At 40.2% G+C, this 23,592-nt stretch overlaps 1 protein-coding gene and 1 long non-coding RNA gene across 6 annotated transcripts in view; one reads left to right on the top strand and one right to left on the bottom strand.

Annotated features, from left to right (window-relative positions):
- Window positions 1-23,592, bottom strand: part of Grm1 (glutamate metabotropic receptor 1) — a 364,203-nt gene that overhangs the window by 80,819 nt on the left and 259,792 nt on the right. For all 4 annotated transcript variants that reach the window (XM_006984436.4, XM_016002929.3, XM_016002930.3 and 1 more), the window contains one exon: window positions 15,132-15,367. In XM_006984436.4, the coding sequence (XP_006984498.1) occupies window positions 15,132-15,367 (236 nt within the window). The remainder of the gene's footprint in view (window positions 1-15,131; window positions 15,368-23,592) is intronic.
- Window positions 221-19,457, top strand: LOC121823221 (uncharacterized). Of its 2 annotated transcripts, none has more exons than XR_006064621.2 (3): window positions 221-383; window positions 14,516-14,657; window positions 18,314-19,457. It is a non-coding gene; the product is annotated as an uncharacterized LOC121823221 (long non-coding RNA). The 2 variants fall into 2 exon arrangements; XR_013045092.1 differs by lacking the exon at window positions 18,314-19,457 and adding an exon at window positions 15,046-15,177.

Below are 23,592 nucleotides of genomic sequence, written 5' to 3'. Positions count from 1 at the left end.
GCAGGTGGTAACGAAAAGAGAGATGTCGAACTGCAGAGTCTAAGTACAGAATTCAGCCAGCAGCCTGAATGACCTGGGAACAGAGTCCTCCCTAGAGATGAGACGCTAAATAAACTCCAGCTGTCCCATGCTGGGCTGCACCTTGTGACCCGCCAAACCATTACATAACAAAGGGTGTTACTTTGAACTGCTAGCGTTGCTGTCCTGTGCTAAGGCCGCGGTAGGAAACTAACACATCTCTCACTAGCTAATCTGCATGGGGCAAGAATTTTTAGACATCCCCAGAAGGGAGATAAAAGGTTATTCTAAAGACAACTGGACTTCATACTTCATGGAATCTGAACCACTGCAGCGCACTCAGGGCACGTACTTCCCTCTGATAGGTAAGAAATAAAGGGACATCACTGAAATGATAACTAGGGAGTGTGCTGTCTCCATTCCAGCACAGTGATTTGTTCTAATTTCCATGGTATCTCATCATCTACAAAGCCATTTCTTCCCCAACCAGCCGACTGACCTTAATGCCATCCTTCAAGGGCAATTTTTCATCAGACTATGTTTTTTTTCCCCTACAAACTCCAAGTTATAAAAAGAAAGCAAATAGTCCATTGAGGATAACAGCAGAATAACCATGCAGTCTGTATACTTTGGTAGGAGGAAATGTACAGAAATAATTTTTTTAAAAAAAGGAATGCCATTTTATTTATTTATTGTTTGGTTGTTGCTATTTGTTTGTTTCGACAGTCTCCTTATGGAGCTTTGACTTTGAACTCGCTACATAGACTAAGCTAGTCTCAAATTAATAAAGATCCACTTGCCTCTGCTTTCCAAGTCTGGAATTAAAGGAATGTGCTACCCTAATATCCCAGCCCAGGAGATGCCATCTTTAAGCCCACGTTAAAATTAAGGTTTTCTATCACGTTACTGGACCAACAATATTGCTATAACCTAGGACTTTGTGATGCAAACAATAAAATCTACAATATAAACTAGGATAAGTGACAACCAATTTGCTAAGTGATGGAAGTGTAGGAAGATCATCAATTTCTGTTGTCATTGTAGTATTAGTAGAAAACAACTAGTATAAACTCTTTTGAAAGAAACCAGTTATTTGGGGGAACATCCTGTCTTGTCTTTTGAGTTACTGTACTTGCTAAATCAAATGACATTCAACAACACGCATTCAGAACAAATGACAGCCAGTGCACTGGGCATCTTCTGTCTTTTCATCTGGCCCCGAGCCCTGAGGGGAGGCCCGAGGCTTCTCCAGCTGCTTCACATTGACTACTTGGCACACTCCATGTCGTTCGAGAGACTTGCTCCTGCCTGGTTTGGTCATCTGGAGTTATTCACTTTTACACTGACTCCCTACTTAGCACTAACAAAAATCCTCATTCCTAGTATGTTGGGCCAGCTTCTAAGAACTCCAGAGAAATTATCTGTGAGAAATCACGAGTAGATAGGCTTAAGCTTTCCACACTGGTCATGGGAGTGCCTTGCTTCTTTACTCCAGCCTTTGACCACTCTCTCTAATGCACCAGACTCATGGTATCACCATCTCAGCATCCTCATTTCACTGCACTACACTTCCACCAAAAAGGAGGGACATTATGGAGTCCTAACCACTCAGCATCCCAAAGCCCCACAAAACATGTGAGCTCATTCCTCAGAGTCCTGAACTCCACTCTGGAGTTCATAGTGCTATTGAGGTAGGTGTATGATCCATTCAAAGAATTCTAAGTTAAACACTTAGGCCAGAGACTCCAAGCAATGCTCAATGCCACAGTTTTTTTCAATACTTCCAGTTCCTTGTAACACACACATATACACCCATGCATGTCTACACACACACACACACACACACACACACACACAAACACAAACACACAAATACACACATACCCCTGGTCATTTTACCTGGAAATGACAGGATAAAAGCTATAGCATACATTCATAACCTTTAATCCAGTGGTTCTCAACCTTCCTAATGCTGCAACCTTTTAATACGGTTCCTCATATTGTGGTAACCCCCAACTACAAAATTACTTTTGTTACTATATTATAACTGTAATTTTGCTACTGCTATGAATCATAACAAATATCTGTGTTTTCCAATGGTCTTAGGCCACTTCTGTGAAAGGTTTGGTCCTAAAGGTGGGAAGGATACTGTAACTATACAGCCAACCATGAAGCATAAACTATAAGACATGTAGGAACATGTAGCTGATAAGCTGTGAGCAAGGTCTGAAAGGACTCTAATGTGCAATGATAAAATGCTCTGCAACATTGTCACATACTCTTACTTGACTCCAGACACATTGTGAAATGAGCTTGCATGTTTAGGCAAGGAATTAAGAAAATTAAACCTGCAGAGATGAAGAGGAAATTGATTCTCATTTCTATCTGGAGAAGATCACACCAAGAAGCTTTTGTGCTACAAACAAACAAACAAACAAACAAACAGAACAAAAAAGTCAATAAGCATTCAAATTTATGGCAAGGACTAAGGAAACACATTTTTTGTTAAAGTCCAGGAAATAATTAATTTGGCATTCATAAATCTTTGATGTGAAGGAACTGGCTAAGAATAAAATGAACTTGTGACATTCATTAGAAAATAGGCTCAGCCGGGCGGTGGTGGCGCACGCCTTTAATCCCAGCACTCGGGAGGCAGAGGCAGGCGGATCTTTGTGAGTTCGAGGCCAGCCTGGGCTACCAAGTGAGTTCCAGGAAAGGCGCAAAGCTACACAGAGAAACCCTGTCTCGAAAAACCAAAAAAAAAAAAAAAAAAAAAAAAAAAAAAAAAAAAAAAAAAAAAAGAAAATAGGCTCAATGCAGCTAGAATTAAGTCTACAAAAGGGTCAGATCTATAAGGAGTTTTAGGCATGGCTATTGTCATGTGTCATGACTGATAAACTAGTTAAAAAGAAACTGCATAGTTTGTCAGTTTTAGTAAGAATCTCAGGAACCTGAAATCTAACAATCTTAACTAAAAATGTCAGTGGCAACTCAGGATTTAAAATTCTTCTGGGTTCCCTACCTTCCTGGGACCAGAAAGAAAAGGAAGATGTCCATACCAGAGGAACATCCTCCAACAGGTGAGCCTGGAGAGGATGATGGGGAATAAGGAACCTTCCTGCGATTAAATGCAGGGGGGCATATTCTTCAATTGCTAATATGGTTTAACTTTCAGAGACATACAATGAAAAAGACTTTTAAAGCCTTATTCTTAACTCTGTAGACCACACCCGCTCTCATCTTCTGGCAACACAGGCAGGGTTACAGCTCCAGAGAAACTAAAAAAGTAGCCAATAGGAAGGAACTGGAAGGGAAGTGCAGATGAGTGGTAGAGTGTTTGCTTAAGGTGCATAAGGCCTTGAGTTGATGCCCTAGCAACACAAACAAACAAACACATGGTTTAGGAGGCCTAATCCTCGCTCCGTCTAGACATCCTGTCTAGACATCTGGGATAAAATAAAAGTCCTTCAAAGATATCACATCCTCATCACTGAACGTGTAGAAAGAGTCTATTACACAGTAAAAGGGACTTTAGAATAGCACAGTTAATCTGCTCTTGAAATGGGGTGACTGTCCTCTCCGCAGTGGAAAACCTTCCCTGTCCATGGTCAGAGAAAGGTGTGGTTGAAGAAGAAACTCAGAGGAAGACAATGTTCCACTCTTTGAATGTGAAACAGGGCCATGAGCCCAGCAATGCAGGTGGCCTCCAGAAAAAGCACAGCATCAGATTCTCATCTAGGTGCTTCATCAGAGAATGTGTGTCCAGTGACAGGTGTTTGGTTGTTGTTTTAGGTCAGTGAGATCCTTCTCAGGCTTCTAGCCCATAGACATTTAACATAATAGGTCTGTGCTGTTTAAGCCACCGTGTTGGTAGTAGTTTTTTTGTATTAATATTACAAAATAATTACCATCTCTCCTAATTATCCGATGTGGACACAGAGCAGTGGCCTCAACCTTCCCGATGCTGTGACACTTTAGTACAGTTCCTCATGCTGTGGTGACCCCCAACCATAAAATTTTCATTACTGCTTCCTAACTGTATTGTAATGTAAACATCTGTGTTTTCCAATGGTCATAGGCAACCCCTGTGAAAAGGTCATTCCACCATGCACAGAGGTCGTGACCCCTAGGCTGAAGGCCATTGACATGGAGAAGCATGGTGTTCGGCCATGGCTTACTAGTTGGGAATACCCATACTTGTGTGCAGAACAAGCCTACCAATAAATGAACACAGCCAACAGAAGAGGCTGACCCAGCATCCAGAACGGTAAAGCCCTTATGAACTAACTCAGAGGCCATAGGCAGACCCAGAATGCTAGCAAAGCACTCAACTTGGACAGTGCTAGAAGCGTCCAGGTTTTGAGGCATTTTAAAAGTGTTAAGTAGCTTTAGCAGAGATGAAGCTAAAAACTGGGATGAGACTATGACATCTAATCCCTGCTCCTATGACTCTAAATCTTCCACTTAGACTCCATGTCCAAAAGGTTCCCCAGCCAATGTGTGTTTTAAATTCATGAGTCTACTGGAGATATGTCGTACTCACACTGTAGCAGGGTGAGTCTGAAGAGCAGTTCCTAGAAGTGTGATATAGAGGGAGAGACTACACCATAAGTCTTGCTGGCAGGCTGATTGCTCGGGGCCACATCCCACTCCTCAGAGCAGAAAGCCACCTGTGGTATCTCAGAAAGTAACTACTGGGGAATCTACCACCATGGAATCTGTTTAGGGTAGGTCTTGATTTCACAGTATTCCATAAAGTATCCTGTTAGACTGCTATTAGGACTAAGAGTTTGTTTATAATGTGGGCATAAAATGTTCCCCTCACCCTTAACAGCATCCTCCATGTATCAAAAACAGTGGAAGAGTGGTACTACCCAAGATGCAATTCAGAAGCGTCACTGGCTCTTGAGTACTCACAAGCCACTTGTCTTCCCACTGAAAATCCTTTAAGGTTTTCTTTGCTCAATCATCTATCCCCATCACAAAGAGGAAGTCCAAGGAATGTGTGAAAAGAAATGAAAAATATACCCACCATTCAATCCAACCATTCCAGTCATTAATATTTTAAATCCTTTTTACTTGTTGTTATTCTGTACATGTATGTGGGCATGCATGCCATGGTGGAGGTGTGGAGAACAGAGGACAACTCTGCAGAGTTGATTCTTTCCTTCTACCTTGACATGGGTCCCCGAGATGGAACTCATAGCCAGAACCTTTACCTGCTGAGCCATCTCTCAAGCCCATAGCCTTTCTACTCCTAAGAATTAATCCAAGAGAATGAAAGCATATGCCCAGGATTATACATGCATGTTCACATACATTTTATGTAAAATAACCTGAAATTGCAAACATCTCAAAATTTTAATCTCCAGGTGAATAAGATACACGCATGCAAAGGAACACCCAGAAAATATAGTAATTGTTAGTATACTCAAGGTAATAATGATTCCCAAAGCAGTTGCGTTGAGGAAAAGAAGGCAGCCAGAAAGGTTTATACAACATACAATTATATTACCTTACTATAATTAAAAATAAGATAAAAAACAACAACAACATATGTACCAGGACCTAAATGCTCATACCCACCCTGAAAGAACTATTACCTCTTATTTACTTCTTACTTTTGTGGTGGTGGGGGGGTTGAACCCAGGGCCTAAAGTATGTGAGGCAACACTTCACCACTGAGCTATGTCTCCATTCACTTTGCATGATATCTGAAATTAGGATTTTAGCTCATGTTAATTTACCCAGAGACAGACAGGTAGAAGACATTAAGCCACTCCCCTGGTGAGAATCATCACACCTGACTGTCTACGGGACAGCTGTCTCATGAAACTCCTACCTGCCTAAATCAATCAGAACACAGGCTAGACTACATGAGATGGTATTCTAGTTTATAAATATGTAAATTGTTTCTTAAGAAGAATATTGACCGAGTTCACCAACATATTTACGGTTCTAACCAAGTTCTAGTAATAACTGTGGCATGTGGACTTAGTCTAATCTCTAGGTAACTGGGTACAGACATGTGAGAGTGTGCTCTAGTGTGCTCAAGAATACACAAGTGTAAATTAAAGTTCCTGTAAAAGATAAAATAGGGTTCACTGACAATACATAATTGTTACCTTTATACCTCAGGTCTGCATGGTCATGTACAATGAATGGAAGACTGGGGTATAGACCATCAGTAAAGCTCTTGCCTAACAAGCATGTGACATTGGGTTCTGTCCCCAGCCCTGCAAAAAAAATAATTGTGTGGTGGTTTGAATAAAAATGGCTCCCATAGGCCCATGGGGAGGGACACTATGAGGAGGTGTGGCCTTGTTGGAGGAAGTGTGTCACTAGGGGAAGGCTTTGAGGTCTCAGATGCTCAAGCCATGCCCAGTATACCATTCTGTTCCTTCTGCCTGCTGATCCAGATGTAGAACTCACAGCTCCTTTTCAAGCACTTTGCCTGTGTGCAGCCATGGTTTCCTCCATAATGATAATGGACTAAACCTCTGAAACTGTAAGCCAACCCCAATGGAATGTTTTCCTTTAAAAGAGTTGTCATGATCATGACGTCTCTTCATAGCAATAGAGACCCTAACTTAGACAAATAAATACAAATAATAGACAAAGAAGTAATAAACAAGTAGGGTTTTTAAAAAACCCATCTTATCCAAGCATCAACTTTTATGACTTTTGGGTTACAAAGCATGTATATGTTTCTCGAAGTTCATCACTAACAAACAAAAAGTCATGCACATGGAAAGGGGACATGTGTGAGGAAGAGAGAGAGCTGACAGGGCAGGGGAGTGGTAGGATGAAATAAGAGTAATTAGAATGTATTATCTGCGTGTATGAAATTGTGAAAGAATAAATCGTATTAAATAAAAGCTAACATGGGATGAGGGATAAATTAACATGGGGTAACTTAAATAGGCCAAGAAGAACTTGCCTCACTGTTTTGGGACCCAGTTCCCCCTAACTGTGGTCACAACTAAATAGAAAGAGAAGTTTGAAAGGTTAGGAGGGTTGCCTTTGGACAAGTTTCCAGTCAATTAGTGACCTGTCGGCATCACTGTGTTTTAGGAAAGGATCTCTTGGAAAGAATTCTGTAGCCTGGATCCCCGTAACCAAATTAGATCTCTGTAGCATGTACAGTAATATTTAAAGTTCTCTGTTGTGACAGGACATGTCACTGCCTAGGTGAAAGCCTGAGTTTGCTAAATTAGCAAAGCAGGAAGCAACACCTTACACATCCATGCGCTGTTCTTGACTGTACTTGAATCTTGACACTGTCTTGAAGAGGGATTCCGCCGTTCATAAACATGTTTGTTCGCACTTCATTCTGAGGTAAAGTTCAGAAAATATTTCCCTATGCTCTGAGTTCAAAGGAAGGCAAAAGACTAACTTTTCACTTTGAGTGAACCCACAAAATGTATCGATCTTTTCTACTGCAAAAACCCTAGAAATTCACCCTTTGCAATTCTGTGTATAATATTTCCATGATACATTCATGTAAATTTACATTACATTTCAGATTTAATCTCCATATTTATATGAAATAATATTATTGACAAACAATATAAACTTTCACTTTCTGTATTATTCCTATGTATTTTGAGAGTCATGCATATCCAATGAGCTTCATAGTCCTATAATAAAAATGCAGGCATACTTATGAAAATTAGCATTAGCATAAAGAAGAGGAATTAACCTATTAACCTTTCCATATTATCGATAGCTACATTTCTGTCATTCATTTTATACTGCTGGTGTTTTTATTTTTTGTGTGATATCGCTGTTAGTTTCCATAGAAACCTTTATTAAGCATCATTTCAGATTTTGCCATGTAAATGGAGTTTACATGCATTAGATTGCTGATTTGAGGACGAAGGATACTGAGCCAAGGCTGAGTGATTTGGAAATCACTGAGACTAATTAAAAAGTGCTTTATGCAAAGTCCACATCGCTGTTTAATTAGTTGACTACATCAGGGGATTCGGAAATGTGTTGGAAAAGTACAAACTGACATAGCCTAACTCCTAAAATTTTAATCATTGTGAGGACAGTGGAAAGAGTGGCATTATGCAAATCAATCATTCTCTTGTAGCAAGCAACTTAACTGCTGGAGGGATTTGTATCATGTTTGCGTTGGAATAGCACTTTATCTTTCCTAACAAGAATCATTGGACAGGTCCCTGGGATGCTTGTTGGTGGGGATCTGGGTTAGAAAGCACCTGTACATGCCTCACTGATTCTCCATTTCTGTTAGCTGATGGATGCCCTACCTTAACCTCTGAGTCTCAGGTCTGACAACAGTAACATGATAATAGTACCTACCTCGCACAGATGCTTAAAAGATTTAATGAGATCATTTGAGTTTCTTTGCAAGGAAATAAAACACCTTGGAATTACTGTTGTCTCTTGCTCACCATAAGGGATTGGCTCCAGGACAATCCCCTTTTACAGACACCAAAACCCAAGAACAGTCAGGTCTTTTGCACAAGCTGGAATAAAATTGGAACATAAAATAAACATGTTCTCCTGCATGTTAATATTAAATCTCCAGATTAGCTATAATGTTTCAGACAGTGTACATTCTTTGACAGAGTTCCATGGTTAAGGATAATGACAAGGAGGAAGTCTATTCATAGTGTTGATGCTATGCTCCTGGAGGAGTTTCACTCCACATTTGGTTGAGTGCGCAAATGTGGAACCCACAGGTATGAGGAGTTGACTGTACTTACACAAATGCAAAGTTCTAGTGCTAGTGTCAGGTCTGACCAGAGAAAGACATGGATATTGGCCATCTCACACTACTACAGTTCTTTAAGCTGTTAAGCTTAACATTACTACACCCAAAGGTGTGAAAACCAGAGAAAATAAATACACAATCAATCCTTAATCTCCTATACACATTGTTAAAAGACATGTACTTTTCATTACTACAGAAGCTTTCATATTGTTTTCTGATTTTAAAAGCAATGAGTGACAGGTGTGGTGGCGCACACCATTAATCCCAGCACTCAGGAGGCTGAGGCAGGTGGATCTCTGTGAGTTCCAGGCCAGTCTGGTCTACATAACTACATAGTGAATTCCAGGCCAGTAGGAGCTACACAGTAAGACCATGTCTCAAAAAATAGAAAACAGAAAAAGAAAATAAAAGGAAAGGAAAGAAAAAGAAAAAGTGCTTGTCTTGCTTATTTTATGCAATTTATCTACCCACAATGAATTACTAATAAATTTTTGGAGTATTTTCAGCTTTTCATATAATTTTAAGTCATATATGCTGTGGGATATTCTGTATGGCAAATGTGTTGCTCTGATTGGTCAATAAATAAAACATTGATTGGCCCGTGGCTAGGCAGGAAGTATAGGCGGGACTAACAGAGAGGAGAAAAGAAAGAACAGGAAGGCAGGAGTCACTGCCAGCCGCCACCAGGACAAGAAGCATGTGAAGGTGCTGGTAAGCCACGAGCCACATGGCAAGGTATAGATTTATGGAAATGGATTAATTAAACTATAAGAACAGTTAGCAAGAAGCCTGCCACGGCCATACAATTTGTAAGCAATATAAGTCTCTGTGTTTACTTGGTTGGGTCTGAGTGGCTGTGGGACTGGCGGGTGACAAAGACTTGTCCTGAATGTAGCTGGCTTCTTTCTGCTTTTCTGATCTCAGTTTTAACCTCAATATCTGGCTCTGGGTTTTTTATTAATAAGACCATTTAGCAATTCATCTTACAATATACTTGCTATATTATTTATAACATTTTAAACGTAAATATTGCTTCTTCTCTTAGGCAGGAAAACTCTAGCTACACATATACTGTGGTGATACCTTATTTGTGCACCCCAATAAAGCTTATCTGACTCTCAGAGGAAAAATCAGCCACTGCATTAAATATAGAAGTCAGGCAATGGTAGCACATACCTTTAATCCTAGCGTTTGGGAGGTAGAGATCCATCCAGATCTCTGTGAGTTCAAGGCCACATTGAGAACACAGCCAGGTGTGGTGGCACACGCCTTAAATTTCAATACTAGCTAATTATAGAGGTCTGGAGGTCTGTACAAACAGACAGGAAGTGATGTAGCTGGGTGGAGAGAAGAAGTAAGAAACAGAACAGAAAGGCATATAGGTGTGGGTATACAGGAAGTAGCTCTCTTTGGATGAGGATCTCTAAGTGGTAAGAATGTGGCTGGCTTCTTTCTGCTTTTCTGATCTCAGTTTTAACCTCAATATCTGGCTCTGGGTTTTTTATTAATAAGACCATTTAGCAATTCATCTTACAATATACTTGCTATATTATTTATAACATTTTAAACATAAATATTGTTTCTCTTAAATTTATGAATTTCTTTTTACCATTAAAACTTCAATGGCTATGTAACATTTTGTATATCGATAATATGTAGTTTAATCATTTCTCATCCTCCCTATACATTGAGGTTCTAGACCATCAACACATTAAGCAAAATGCTTTAATGAAGTAATAAGAAAATCTTTCCAACTAACTCTTTTCCATCTTAGAAATTTTTCTTTAGTTTTGTTTCCAGAAGTGGAATTAATTTTCCAGAAGTTCACTCTGAAGATATGAGCAGCTCTCAAGCTTTTGAAAATAAAATGTTCCAAAAGTCAACTCCTACCAACACTGCATGAGACAGATATTCAGTGTTTTTCCATTTTGATTGCTTTGTGATACTCACAGTGTGTGTGTAATTCAGTATCTCACATTCAGGAGGATTACACTTCCTATGCTTTTGATATTGCAACTCGGCTTTATAGTCCCCATTTAATAGCTCTATAATATTCTTTCCCATAAAAGCACTATAATTACTTAGCCATTCTTATCTTATTGTTGGACATTTAGGATGCTTCCAATTTTCCTTATTAAAAAAACAATGAATATGAGACAGAGGGGTTTTCTTGGCTATTGCTGTTACTATTTTTAGATTGTTCTTTTGTAATAGATTCTTAAACATGTAATTACTACCCTAAAGGAATGGTAGCTTGGGCTCTCTTAGAAACACGTATATAATTTTGTGGTAGGGCAGTGCATTAATTAAGTGCATAAGTTTGCTGAACTCACTGTGTCCTCAGCCTCTTTTCAAATCTACTCCATTTATAGTCACAACTTTAGTTTTATTTTTTTCTCCTTTAATTCTCATTCCTACCAATTGGAAGGAAATGGAAACAATGCTTTTTAATTTAGTGTATACTTATATGTGTCTGTTGTCCAAGATACAATCAAATAATTTGGTGAAAATGCTCACCAGTTCATGACTTGTGTGATATTGTTGGCTGATCCTATGCTACAGTGTGGATGTCTCCTCAAAATACATGTTGCTATTTAATTGGAATTGACAGTATTAAGAAACTGAACCTTTAAAAACTAGATCTTCAAGAGACCATATGTTGGGGGTTATTGCCTGTGTTGCAAAGGCAGGTTAAGAAAAGGCTTTAAGGGTGTTTCCATTCTCTCCCTTCCAGCCTGCTTGTTCCTTACACCATGCACAGCATGATGTAGCCTTTCACTTGTAGACTTCCAGCCTCTAGAACTGTGAAAAACTGAACCTCCCTTATTGGTAATTTGCATCCCTTGTAGTATTTTTGTCACAGTAGCAAAAAACAGAATAATGTATCTGATAAGACAGCATACCAAGAATCTTGGCAAGCAGAGTTGTACCACAGTAGCTTGGAGACTGCCATTAGTTTTTAGACTGTACTTCTTTTTATGACGTTTGTTTTCCAGTTGTGTAGACTTTCCACTTTGGATTTATTTGTCTTGCAAGTGATATCAGAGAAGACTAGCCCAATTCAGTTCCATCCACATTAATGTGGTCTACAAGCCAAGATAGGTCCCAATTTATTTTCATCCATTGTATCCTAGGGTATAACTTTTCTTTTTCCCTTTGGAAGTTTGGCCCCAATGGCAGTTCACATCAATCCCAAAGATCAACCAAGAAACTGACTGTCAATAAGGGTTGAGGAAAATGTTACATATGTTCACCCATCCTCTGCATCTGCTTTTTGAAATAGACCGGCTTAGAACTCAGGCTAGACTTCTAGGAAGGGCTCACCATACCCAATTTTTCTTTACTTCTGAAATCTCAGTTAACCATAAACTCATCAGTTCCAAGACCTAGCCTCCAGGGCCTTAACATACTCCCATTCTGCTTCTTAGAACCCTGTTCCTGTGGTGTGAAATCATCTGAGCTTGCCTCCAGAAAAGACACAGCATGAATCACAAGGAGGAAACCCCCTGTGGAAGGTCTCTGAGATTAGCTAGTCCCCAGTCAACTCCAACCCTGGGAGATGAGCCATGTCTAGCCCAGAGTAGCAAAACCTCCCAGCTGACCCCTAGATTCATGAAACAAACAAATTATTGTTATTTAAGTCACCAACTCTTGGGGGTGGCTTGTTTTGAAGGTGTATTGTGACAGTAGATAACTAATGAACATTCTCTACAACCTTGCTATCTATGACCCTGACAGAACAATAGTTTAATTCAATTCGGGAACAGAACTCCCCAGCCTAGGGAATGTTCAGTGCCTTTTTTTCTTTCTTTCTTTCTTTTTTCCTCCTGAGAGGAATGATACATTACACCTAAATCTCACAGAACAAAGCCAAATATTTGTATGGTTCCTGAGATAAAGAGGATTTTTAGCTAAGGCAGTGAATCTACACTTCAGGAACACAGGAATTCTGCTACACACAGGAAGCTACCCTACAACTCAGGAATTCTGGTGTACACAGAGATGATGCTGAGAATGAGCCGCATTTGCAGTCACATTAACTGTGCAGTGCTGTGATCTGTGGGATCTGCTGCTTTTTGGAAATACATATCAAAGCTACACTGGGATCATGAAATTCTCCAGCCATGTGTTGTATCTAGATACTGTAATTTTCTTAAGTGTTACTGTCACATGAAGATGAAATGCTGACAATAATTTCATGCAATATTCACAGTATCCACCAGCTGTCTATTTTCTATCATCATTATTTTGTTATCACTGGTAATTTGTCCTGTTTCAAGAATTAATTTATTTGTTAAGATTCAATTTTGTTGTCTTAAAAGTGTGTGTGTGTGTGTGTGTGTGTGTGTGTGAGAGAGAGAGAGAGAGAGAGAGAGAGATGGAGTTAAATGTGGGCCCTTTGTAAGAGCAATATGCTCTCTTAACTACTGAGCCATCTCTCCAGCACCCTAAGACTTATTTTTATACATATTGATGTGTGCCTGTGTGAGTGTATGCACATACATGTACTGGTCATAATGGTTGCAGAACAAGTGCTGTGGATATTGTTCTGTATAAATAAAATACTGATTGGCCAGTGGCCAGGCAGGAAGTAGACGGGACAAGGAGAGAGGAGAATTCTGGGAAGTGGAAGGCTGAGTCAGGGAGACACTGCCAGCCACCGCCATGACAAGCAGTATGTGAAGATGCTGGTAAGCCACGAGCCATGTGGCAAGATATAGATTTAAAGAAATGGGTTGATTTAAGATATAAGAACAGTTAGCAAGAAGCCTAAGCCATTAGGCCAAAACAGTTTAAATAATATAAGCGTCTGTGTGTTTATTTTATACATGGGTTGTGGGACTGCGGGGGCTTGGTGGGACCTGGAGAGAAGCCCTCCAGCTGCAGAGCAAGTGTCTTTCTTAACTGCTGAGTGACCTGTCCAAGCCCCTATTTGTTGGATTTTGTTTGGTTGGTTTTTGTTTTTCTAGACAGGGCTTCACTGTGTAGCCCTGGTTGTCCTGGAACTCACTTTGTAGACCAGGCTGACCTCTTACCTGCCTCTGCCTCTCAGGTGCTGGGATTAAAAGTGCGCCCCATGACATGTCTGGTGACTTGTCTTATTTTTAAAACTAGGTCTCATTACATAACCTAGGATGCCTTCAAACCCTCAATCCTCCTGCCTCAGCTTCCTGAATGCTGGAATTAGATGCCTGAGCCATCGTGATAGGTTCCTTCATGACACTATTAATCAGCATTGTCAAATGCAGCAGCTGTATGTGCCCTAATCATGTTTCAATTTAAATAACTATAGATAAATGAAATTAAATTTTGGCTCCTCAACCTCACAAGCCATATGTATGTGTCAGCAGCCACATGTGGCTGGAGGCCACCTTAGTGGACAGCAGAAAGCCAGATTTTCATTACTACAGAAAGTTCTAGTGACCAGCACTGTTCTATACTATGTTCTGTTTTACTGATTCCATTTGATTATCTTCCTGGTTATTTTTAAAGTATTCACAAGTTAGCGTTTGGAGCAACTTGTTGAATTTTCTGACCAAAGAGGACAGCTACAAGTCAATTCACTTTATTGCATGACCCAAAGGTGTCAGCTTTCAGTCAGTTTTGTAGGTCTTGGTCAGGGACATCTACCACCTCCTCAAAGCAGAGTCATACTTGATAGTGTGTTGGTCAATTGATTTAGCTCATTCAGGATCTCATTCAGGATCAACTCAGAAGTAAATCTCAGTCTCCATCTTCCTATCATTGCCATAGCCTAGGCCCCTAGTAATTATACCATCTGTGGGGTCCACCAAGCCCCTGGACGCCTTGGAAAGACATGCTACCCTTCCTACTGGCCTAAGCGAACAGGATACCAGCAGCAGCTGTCCACCGGAAGCCACCATCTGGTGCACAGGTAAGACTGCTCTTTCTCGGCACCTGTATCCACAGACATCATGTTGGCTGTGTGGACTAGGATGATGCAACCTGTTCCTCTGCTAATCTGTACATTAAAGTAGTCACAAAGGAAAGGACCAAATCAACATTGCTTATATGTATCTGTGGCTACCATCACCTAAGTGTGCAAAAGCACCTTTTCCTCCTAGTTCAAATACTGGATGCCTGACTGCTCTGTTTTCTTGTCTTCTACTTGTCTTGTCTCTTTTTGTCACTAGCCCCATCAGAGACTAGTCTTCTTAACATACAGGAACACAAATCCATGGGTGGAGGGGACTATATACATTTACTTTATTTAAGCTATTTTATAAGCTAAGCTTTCATTATTTCCCACTTTGAATCTCCAGCCTTGGTGTGAATTATTCATATTCACAGCCTGCAATGGAACTAGAGAAGGTGACCCACACTGAGCTGCTCCCTTGTCAACAGTTACCTGTGCAGATTTTTTTAAAGTTGGGGTTTTCCAGAAGGTGTCCAGGTAGACGACACTGGAAGCGATGTTGCCAGAACTCAGGGAACCAGGGATTCCTTGTGTTGGTATCTAGCCTCAGCTTCAGGAAGTAGTCATCAAAGGACCTGACCTCTGGAGACTGCAGCTTGATCGTGATTCCTCCGTTGGCTTCCACCTCATAGCCTTCAATGACTTCGTCTCTGTCTGCCCATCCATCACTAAAAGCATTTAGGGATTGGGGTGAGGAGAGAAGAAGACAATGTCTCACAAATGAGCTCAGAAATGTCGACAAACAAAGCAATCCAGAGAAGTTAAAGCCTACTTTGAGCCACCGTCACTACCCTCCCGTGGTTCCCCTTTACTAGAAAGGAGAAAGTTGTGGAAATTAAAGTTCCTACTTGTGTCTTTGCATGGGGAAAGTGATGATAACAATGATGATAGTGTCAGTGATGACAGCCAAAGTTCACTGAGCCTCCCTTAGTCAAAAGATTCTGTCAATCACTTTCACAGAACAGAGATGAAACATTTTCAGAAATTACCTGAAGTTTTTCTGGGTCCAGGCAATCAGGTTCCCGTGTCTAGTTCTCACAATGCTAAACAATAAAATCACTCTGTAATTACTGTCCACATTGGAGACAGTAAAGCCCAGGTGCTCAGATTCTTCATTAAAAGCACTCAACATGTGAGGGGAACCCTGCAGGTGGGCATGACAGTGAACGGGACTGTGAGGAGGTGAGAATGAAAACTCGGTTCAGATTGACTTTGTCAACCAGGATCAAGACTTCAGGGAGTCTGGTGCCAGGTGGTTTACTGCCAACAAATTTAGACAGTAAAATTTGGAAAACAGTTTCCTGGTGTAAAACAATCCCTGGTGCACAAGGAAGTGTACTTACATAGAAACTTAACTCAAGTACATGTCATTTCTTCTAAGAAGATAGGTTCTAGAGATAGACTACCTGTACTAGCTTAATGGCCAAAGGCAGGGTCTGGCCTGGCTTTGGCCATACAGATAGAGTAGAGGTCATTGGGGCTATTAGCTACCTCCACTTGTGGCAATGGGGGCTTGTGGTAGGACCTCTGGCTTTACAGATAATGTAAGGGTTATTTAGATTATTAAGCATCTCTGATCCTGATTGTGGGAACTTGGTGGAACCCTTGGTTATAAGGATCATTTAGATTACCAGCTACTTCTAGTCTTGGTTGTAGGAGCTTGATATGGCTTGACTCAACAGATAAAACAGATCATGGGGTTATTAATCACCTTGAATTTTAAGCTTTCTGCATGGAAGAACAGGTACATCTTCCCCATTAGAAAGACAGTCCTGTGTTCTTAACGTTCCTGGTCTCCCTGGAGATCTGTGAGTGCAAGGACTTTCTTGCTCTGCTCCCAACAAATGTAGTTTCAACATTATACTCAAACCATTTTAAGAGTTGTATGTTATGAAGTAACAGATTAATTTAGCAGTGTTTGCTCCTTTTCTCATTTGGCTTCCATAGAAGTGGTCAGAGTATTTTCCCAGTGCTACCCCAAAATAATAACATTTATGGAAAACCACCTCACTCCCAAATATAAAAGAATCCTCCTACTCACTAAGTGAATGTCACTGATATTTTATCTAGAGGGTTGAGTTTTTAAAATGTGCTCACCTTCTCAAGCATTCACATCTTCCATGAGGGATGTAGTATCAATTAAATTCAAGTATACATATGACCTGAGAGGTATCAAGAGCTGAGCACACAAAAAGGCTTGCTTTATTCAAAATTATTATGATATGTGAAAAAACACTGAACTTGGCTGTACTGAACTAAAAGAAACCATGTTTTTAACTGCCCAGGAAAATATTGGAAAAATACTACAGGACAATGTAGAGAGGTTGGTCTGGGTGACCAGGCCATCCAGGTTTGTTTATTGTCACTTATATAAATTAGCCTCATAACTTCCCACAGAAACTGGGAGGCAAAGCTCAGCATACATTTCAAAGGGATGGCTCCCAGACCCAATAAGAAAGATATACTAAGGTTATAAAAACTGGCAAGCAGTTGGGAGATTTCCATCTCAAAGGGGTGACAAAATAATTTACAATTATAGGTTTGCCAGAGTCAGTGCCCCCAGGAAGCTTAGTAGAGCTAAAGGGCATGGTAAGACCACCTTGGCCAGAAAGTAGATTTATCCCTAGACACAGACATATGGCACAGCCACCGGAAGTTAGTGGAACAGAATGCTATAGGCTATGCTACAGAAAGCATCTTGTTTGCCTTTCACAGAGCAGGGAACTAGCTGAGGACATTCGACTGAGCACAGCTCACCCCTTGTTACCTGGGAAAATGTGTTCTCTCCTTAGCTGAGCTAATTGGTTCAGTTCCTCTCTAGAGACCCGCAGTGAACCACCATGAGCTAAATTTTCAACGGGTTCAGAATGACAAAGAGTAGGGCAGAAAATGTGCTCCTGAACTTAAGGGACTTTGAGGCACAGCATAGACTAACCAGACCAGAGCATGTGGGTATGCCTCCAACCCCGCTAAAAGAGTTGCTTCACAGCCCTGGATACATTCCTTTCCTTTATCTGCATTCACACCACAGTCACCAGGATTCTTAGCTACAACTTCAACTGTGAATAAGAAACATTATTTCCTACCTACCTTAGTATCACCAATATCTGTTGTGTATTTAATGGTAATTTAAATACAAAAAGGTTTTTAAAGACAAAAACAGACATCTAACAAGAATTACAAATCCTATGAGGTTAAAGAAGTGGTCAATATCACCATGAGGGAGAGCTTAGAAGTTAAACACAGTTGTGTGTGTGTATGTGTAAGTTTGTGAGTGTGTCTGTGTGTATGAGTACGTGTGAGTGAGTGAGTGAGTGAGTGAGTGAGTGAGTGAGTGAGTGAGTGAGTGTGTAAGGGTGTGCATGTATGTGTGTGTGTGTGTGTTGAGAGTTCTGTAAGAAGGTGGTATCTGACCTAAGGAGGAGGTAGCATTAGTCAGGTCAAGAGTGGGGAGAGGTTGAATTGGTCTCTGATAGAGACAGTCGTCAGTACAGCTGGAGTAAGAGAAGTGTGGCATAAACTGTCATGGGCATAAAAGTTCCAGGCCAAGGACCAGGGGATAGGCTAAGATATTGTTGGCTTGTTACTCATAAGGTCCTTCTTCCTTCCTCCAGCAGGTTATGTGGCCAGAGAACAGTACCCCTGATGGATTGATCTGCTCACCATCACTGAATATGGAAGGTAGTCAAATTGGTTGAAGAGATTGACTTGTTCACCTTCCCTTTTGATCAATCTACTAAGAAAGGCATAACCTTTAAATACATATTTAATTTATTGTCTGCTGGAAAGAAATGCAAATCATGATGAAAGGCAATAGGGATACATTTAAATTCATACATTAAAATATATTCAGTTACACCTTAACTGCATCTACAACAGCTGGAGATTTGAACCGTAGTTCATGTCATGTTCAAAAGTGGAGCAAATCAAAACCAGTTAGACTTTCAAGGACTTCTGCCTATAGTTAATATTTGAAATCAAAATGACTTTCAGCTTAAAGAAAAGAATTACTTTTCTACGTAGAGGGTAGTCTGGATGTGTTACTTTCCAAAATTAAATATCGTGAGAGGTTTATTTAGTTTACAATCTATTTAAGAAATGTATAATGTTATAATTTTACATAGCATTTGAATGAAAATTGTATATCTGATTTGCTTTCTCCCTCTCTCCCTCCCCCATCTCCAGCCTTTCCCCTCTCTCCATCTTCCCATCTTTCAATCCCTCACTATTTTCTTTATTTCTTTATGTTCTTTTTTTAAGTAAAATATAATGTGTTAATCCAAGAAGTGGAAAAATTTTGACCTGCATATCTTAGGAATTCTCTGTGAACATAGATCAATTTGCAATTTAGATAGTTAGAGCCCTACATCCTTTGATCATAAGTTGAATGTTTTCAGCCCCACTAAGATGGCACCCTTTCCCCTTCCAAAAGTTATATCTGGTGTTAAATTCAATAAAGATTATAAAATAAAGGCAAAAGAAATGTGGCAGCAAAACCATTCAGGCAGGATTACTGGGTGAATATTTATTTAAGTAGTGTGTAGTTGGAATATTATATGTGAGCTTAAATCTGTTACCAGTGATACACAAGGAACTTTAGTTGTCCTTGGCTTTTTTTTTTTAAGCAAGGTATCATTAAGCAGCCTTGGCTGACCTAAAACTTACTATATAGACTATTACAATATAGACTAGTCTGGCCTTGAACTCATAGAGATCCTCTGCCATTAAAGGCGTGTGCCACAACTCCCAGGAATGTGTACACACACACACACACACACACACACACACACACACACACACACACACACACACGTGGAATTTAAATAAAATAATCTACTTAGAAACATTAGTAAGGTAACTCTTCATTTTTATACTTTAAATTACTTTATCTGTATATCCTTTGCCAAGCACACTTACAGAGAACGTTAAAGGTCATTTTCCCATTTAGCTGTGTCAGGGATTTGGGTGATGACATTTTATTTTTGGTGGGTTTTCTACGAAGCGTGTTTTAACAGGGAGCCAGCAGCATGCCTTGTGGTGTGCACTCTACTTGACCTGAGGTGACTTCCATCACCTGGCCACCCCTCATGGGTTGGGAATGCACCCAGCCTGCTGGGAGGTGACCCCACCTCAGACCTGGCTGAACTCCGAAAGGCACATCTGCAGCCTCTGGCAGCTTCTGCTGTATCATCTGCTTCCAAGTTGTGAGTTCTTTTCCCTGCCCGGAACCTGGAAACAAAGCTGCACATTGTGGAGGAACAGAGCGATTGTCTAACAGAAAACCCCATGCCTTAAGGATTTCTCAAAAAATACAAGAACCCCCAGTTCTTATCCTGCCTCAGTTATTTTGTGTGTGTTGAAGCGTGGGCCTACCTGTTCGTATGTGTGCATGTGAGTGTGTTTGCATGTGAGTACTGGAGATTGACATGAAGAGCCTTCCCCAACTGTTCCCTAGCTTCTTCCTGCAGTGTGGTCTCTCATGGAAGCCGGGACTTTGGCTAGGCTGGCTGGCTGGTGAACTTCAGGGAACCTCCAGTCTTCACTTCCTCGGGCACCTGCCTGGGCACCTGGCTCTTTCCACATTTGTGCTGGGGATCAAACTCAGGTCTTCATGCTGACCTGGCAAGCACGTGGCTGGCTGAGTCATCCCCCCAGGCCTCTGATCTCAATGCTTTTACTCAGCAGTTCTTCAAAGGGCTGCCCTCTCCTTGCCAAACCATTTTTCTCTTCCTTATAAAATTTCATGTCTAAAACTTGAATAATTGTAAGATTTCTGCTACCAAACAAATTCTGACTTTAATAACAGGAAAATATTGTTTCTTCAAACTCCATTAGTGACTTCACTAAGCTTCATAGATACTATTTTTTGCAAGAAATGGATAGTAAACAGTGGAAGTTATAAAATATATTAACATCCTTAAATATGTAAATATTTTAGAAAATATATTTATATTTTATTAGTTTAAATTTGATGGTATACCAAATTTTTCTTTAAAGTGTTATAAATTCAAATAACTCTATTTTTTTAATAATTTATTTTTTATTTTATTTTCTTTGGTGTTTTGCCTGCATGCATATCTGTGTGAGGATGTCAGAAGCCCTGGAACTGGAGTTATAGACAGGTGTGAGCTGCCATGTAGGTGCTGGAAGTTAAACCTGGGCCCAACTGTTTTATTTTGTTTTTTTGAGACAGGGTTTCTTTGTGTAGTGCTGGCTGTACTGGAACTCGTTCTGTAGACCAGGCTGGCCTTGAACTCAGAGATCCACCTGTCTGGGATTAAAGGTGTGTGCTACCGCCCAGCTGCAGTGGCTTTTTTGCACCTATCATTTAGATTAATGCAAATCACTTGAGTTTTATCAAAATAAATATCCATTCACTCATCGAGCAAAAAAAAAAAATGAGATAAGACCTATTTTTTTTTTTTTTTTTTTGCATTTACTACTGAGAAGTCTCCAGACTATGACACTAAGTGTTCTCCATGCCCAGTGTAGAAAACTCCATATTTCTGTGGGGTTGGTTGAAGTGTTAAGGAAGGTCTTTTCTCAATACTGAGGAAGACTTGCTCCTGAATTCAGTCCTTTCTAGCAGAGCCTAAGGAACAAGATACTCTAACCTCCATCTAGAGCTACCATAAGAAACAGAGAAGTACCAGTGCTTAAAGACATACAATATATAGGCTCAAATAAAAACTATCAGACACTTCACTTCATGTGCAAGATAATAGGAAAAGAATTATTAAAGTGATATTTCTACAGAATTACTATATGGCAATGTAGATAGATCAGTACATTCCAGAGTCACATGACAGAATAACAATGGGTATATTTTAGATTGAGGAAAACTCTGAGTTCTCAGGAGACAACTTTGAAGAGACATCACCAGACTTTGTGAATTCCTAAGCAGAAGTAGTAGCTTCCCATAATACAAAATGGCTTTGGGGGCATCTTAGAATATGGTTTTTATTTTTATTTTTTTTTTATTGTGAGGCACTTGGGATGTCATTCTGAGCTGTTTAGTAATGAGATGTTTCTGACCTTGTAATGACACAGAAATAGTCTTCGATGTGTAGTAGTATTCTCAGCCTCAACTGACAATGTCACTTGTGGAAGAAGCATGTGAATGCGCGTGGAGGGAGGGATAAGAGGCAGCATGGACAACAAATCAGGATTTTGAAGAAGAAAGTGGAGGGGGATGAGCTATGGCTGAGTGGTTTTTATTTAACGCTCTGAGATGGCAATGAGGATGTCAGAATCTTTCAGTTTCTTTGTAAAACAGACTTATTTTTCTAACTTGAACAAAAGGTCAAAGCACACCAATTTGTGGGCTTCTGAAAGCAAATCCAATGGTTTAGTAACTTCATTAATGAATTTCCCCCAACAGACACAGTGCAGATTACCCTAACCTCTCATTTCTAGGTCGTACTATTAGAAGAAAGAAAATGTCCATACTAGTTTGGAGTCAACAGCTATATGTCTTGTTATGTCATTCTAAAGGTCTAAATAATTCCTGATTCTTTTCATTAAAAGTAAAGTATTTTTTTAATTATTGAAGTGTCTTATAAGCTGGTCAAATAAATTCATATGTGATTCTCAAAATAACAACCTAAAAATAACAAATTAAATTTAATCAAGAACCAATAAGTGATCCTTGGAGGCTAGAAATAGCAAGAAATAAAGACCAAATGCTGAAAGAGAGAATGGAACAGCAGACCAAAGAAACTCAGTTTCTGTGCTGGAGATCCAGAGGATGGATCCATTTGTTCATGGCAAAGAGGTTCCATGAACCATGGCAGTCATGGAGCTAAAGCTGATGCTCCAGTATGAAGCTGGGAGTTTTGAACACCTGCCAAAGTCCATAGAGCTGGAATGGACAGGAGACCCACCGGCCTTTGGAAGCCTAAGTCGTGCCTGGAGTAGAATCGAAAGCACAGGAGCTCATAAAGCACATGATGATGCATAAATCTAAAACAGAGCCTATGGTCGCTATAGGTCAGGGCTGCAGGCCTTCCTGGAGCCCACAAGTTACAAGTTTTGCCCCTGAGCTGTTGACAGGTGGTGGAAACTTGAAGAGATGAAACAGAGCTGGAGGTTTTAAATTCCTGGAAGGGTGTCTTGAGGACTAGATCCATTCTCTCCCCTCTTCTCTCCTCCTTTTCCTCCCCTCCTCCCCTCTATCCTTTTCTCTTCCTTCCTTTTCCTCTCTGTCTCTTCCCAGCTCTCATCTTAAGATACTACCAAAGACCCAAGCAAGGGAGCCAGCCAGTCATGGATGGAAGCCTCTAAGACCTCAAACCAGTGCTTCTTGTTTTGTTTTGTTTTGTTTTTCTCTTCATGTGTTATCTCAAGTACTTGTTATATGACAGAAGTTGACTCACACAATGATACAAAAGCTATAATCAAAGAAATCATAAAGTCTCCTGTAAGATTACAGACAGTCCCTAGAACCCACATAAAATGTCTTTGCAGGCCAATGTTAACAAATGGCTTCAAAATCGTAGGAAATCTGAATGTTTACTAGATAAATGGGGCACATGGGGAAGCGCGCAGATGTTCAAAGTTCAGTTAGGGAGTCACTTTTAATGGTCTGTTCTACAACATGGAAAGTGGACTTGTTTGCAATGTATTGTATTTTTAAAAATATGCAAAGAGGGGATAGAGAGATGGCTCAGCAGTTAAAAGAGCTTGTTACTCTTGCAGAAGACCTGGGTTCTGTTCCCAGCACTCACAGCAGATGCTTACAATCACTTGTAGCTCTAGTTTCAGGGAGTTTGATGTCTTCTGATCTTTGTGTGCTCCTGTAAGCACATGACACACTTAAACCCACACAAGCACACAGGCACACAGGCACCCTCATAGGCAAACACACACACACACACACACACACACACACACA

Source organism: Peromyscus maniculatus, chromosome 16 (assembly GCF_049852395.1).
Source record: "Peromyscus maniculatus bairdii isolate BWxNUB_F1_BW_parent chromosome 16, HU_Pman_BW_mat_3.1, whole genome shotgun sequence".
Classification (NCBI taxonomy): domain Eukaryota; kingdom Metazoa; phylum Chordata; class Mammalia; order Rodentia; family Cricetidae; genus Peromyscus; species Peromyscus maniculatus.
The sequence above is the reverse complement of the archived record's forward strand: the minus strand, read 5'-3'. Positions and strand labels throughout refer to the sequence as shown.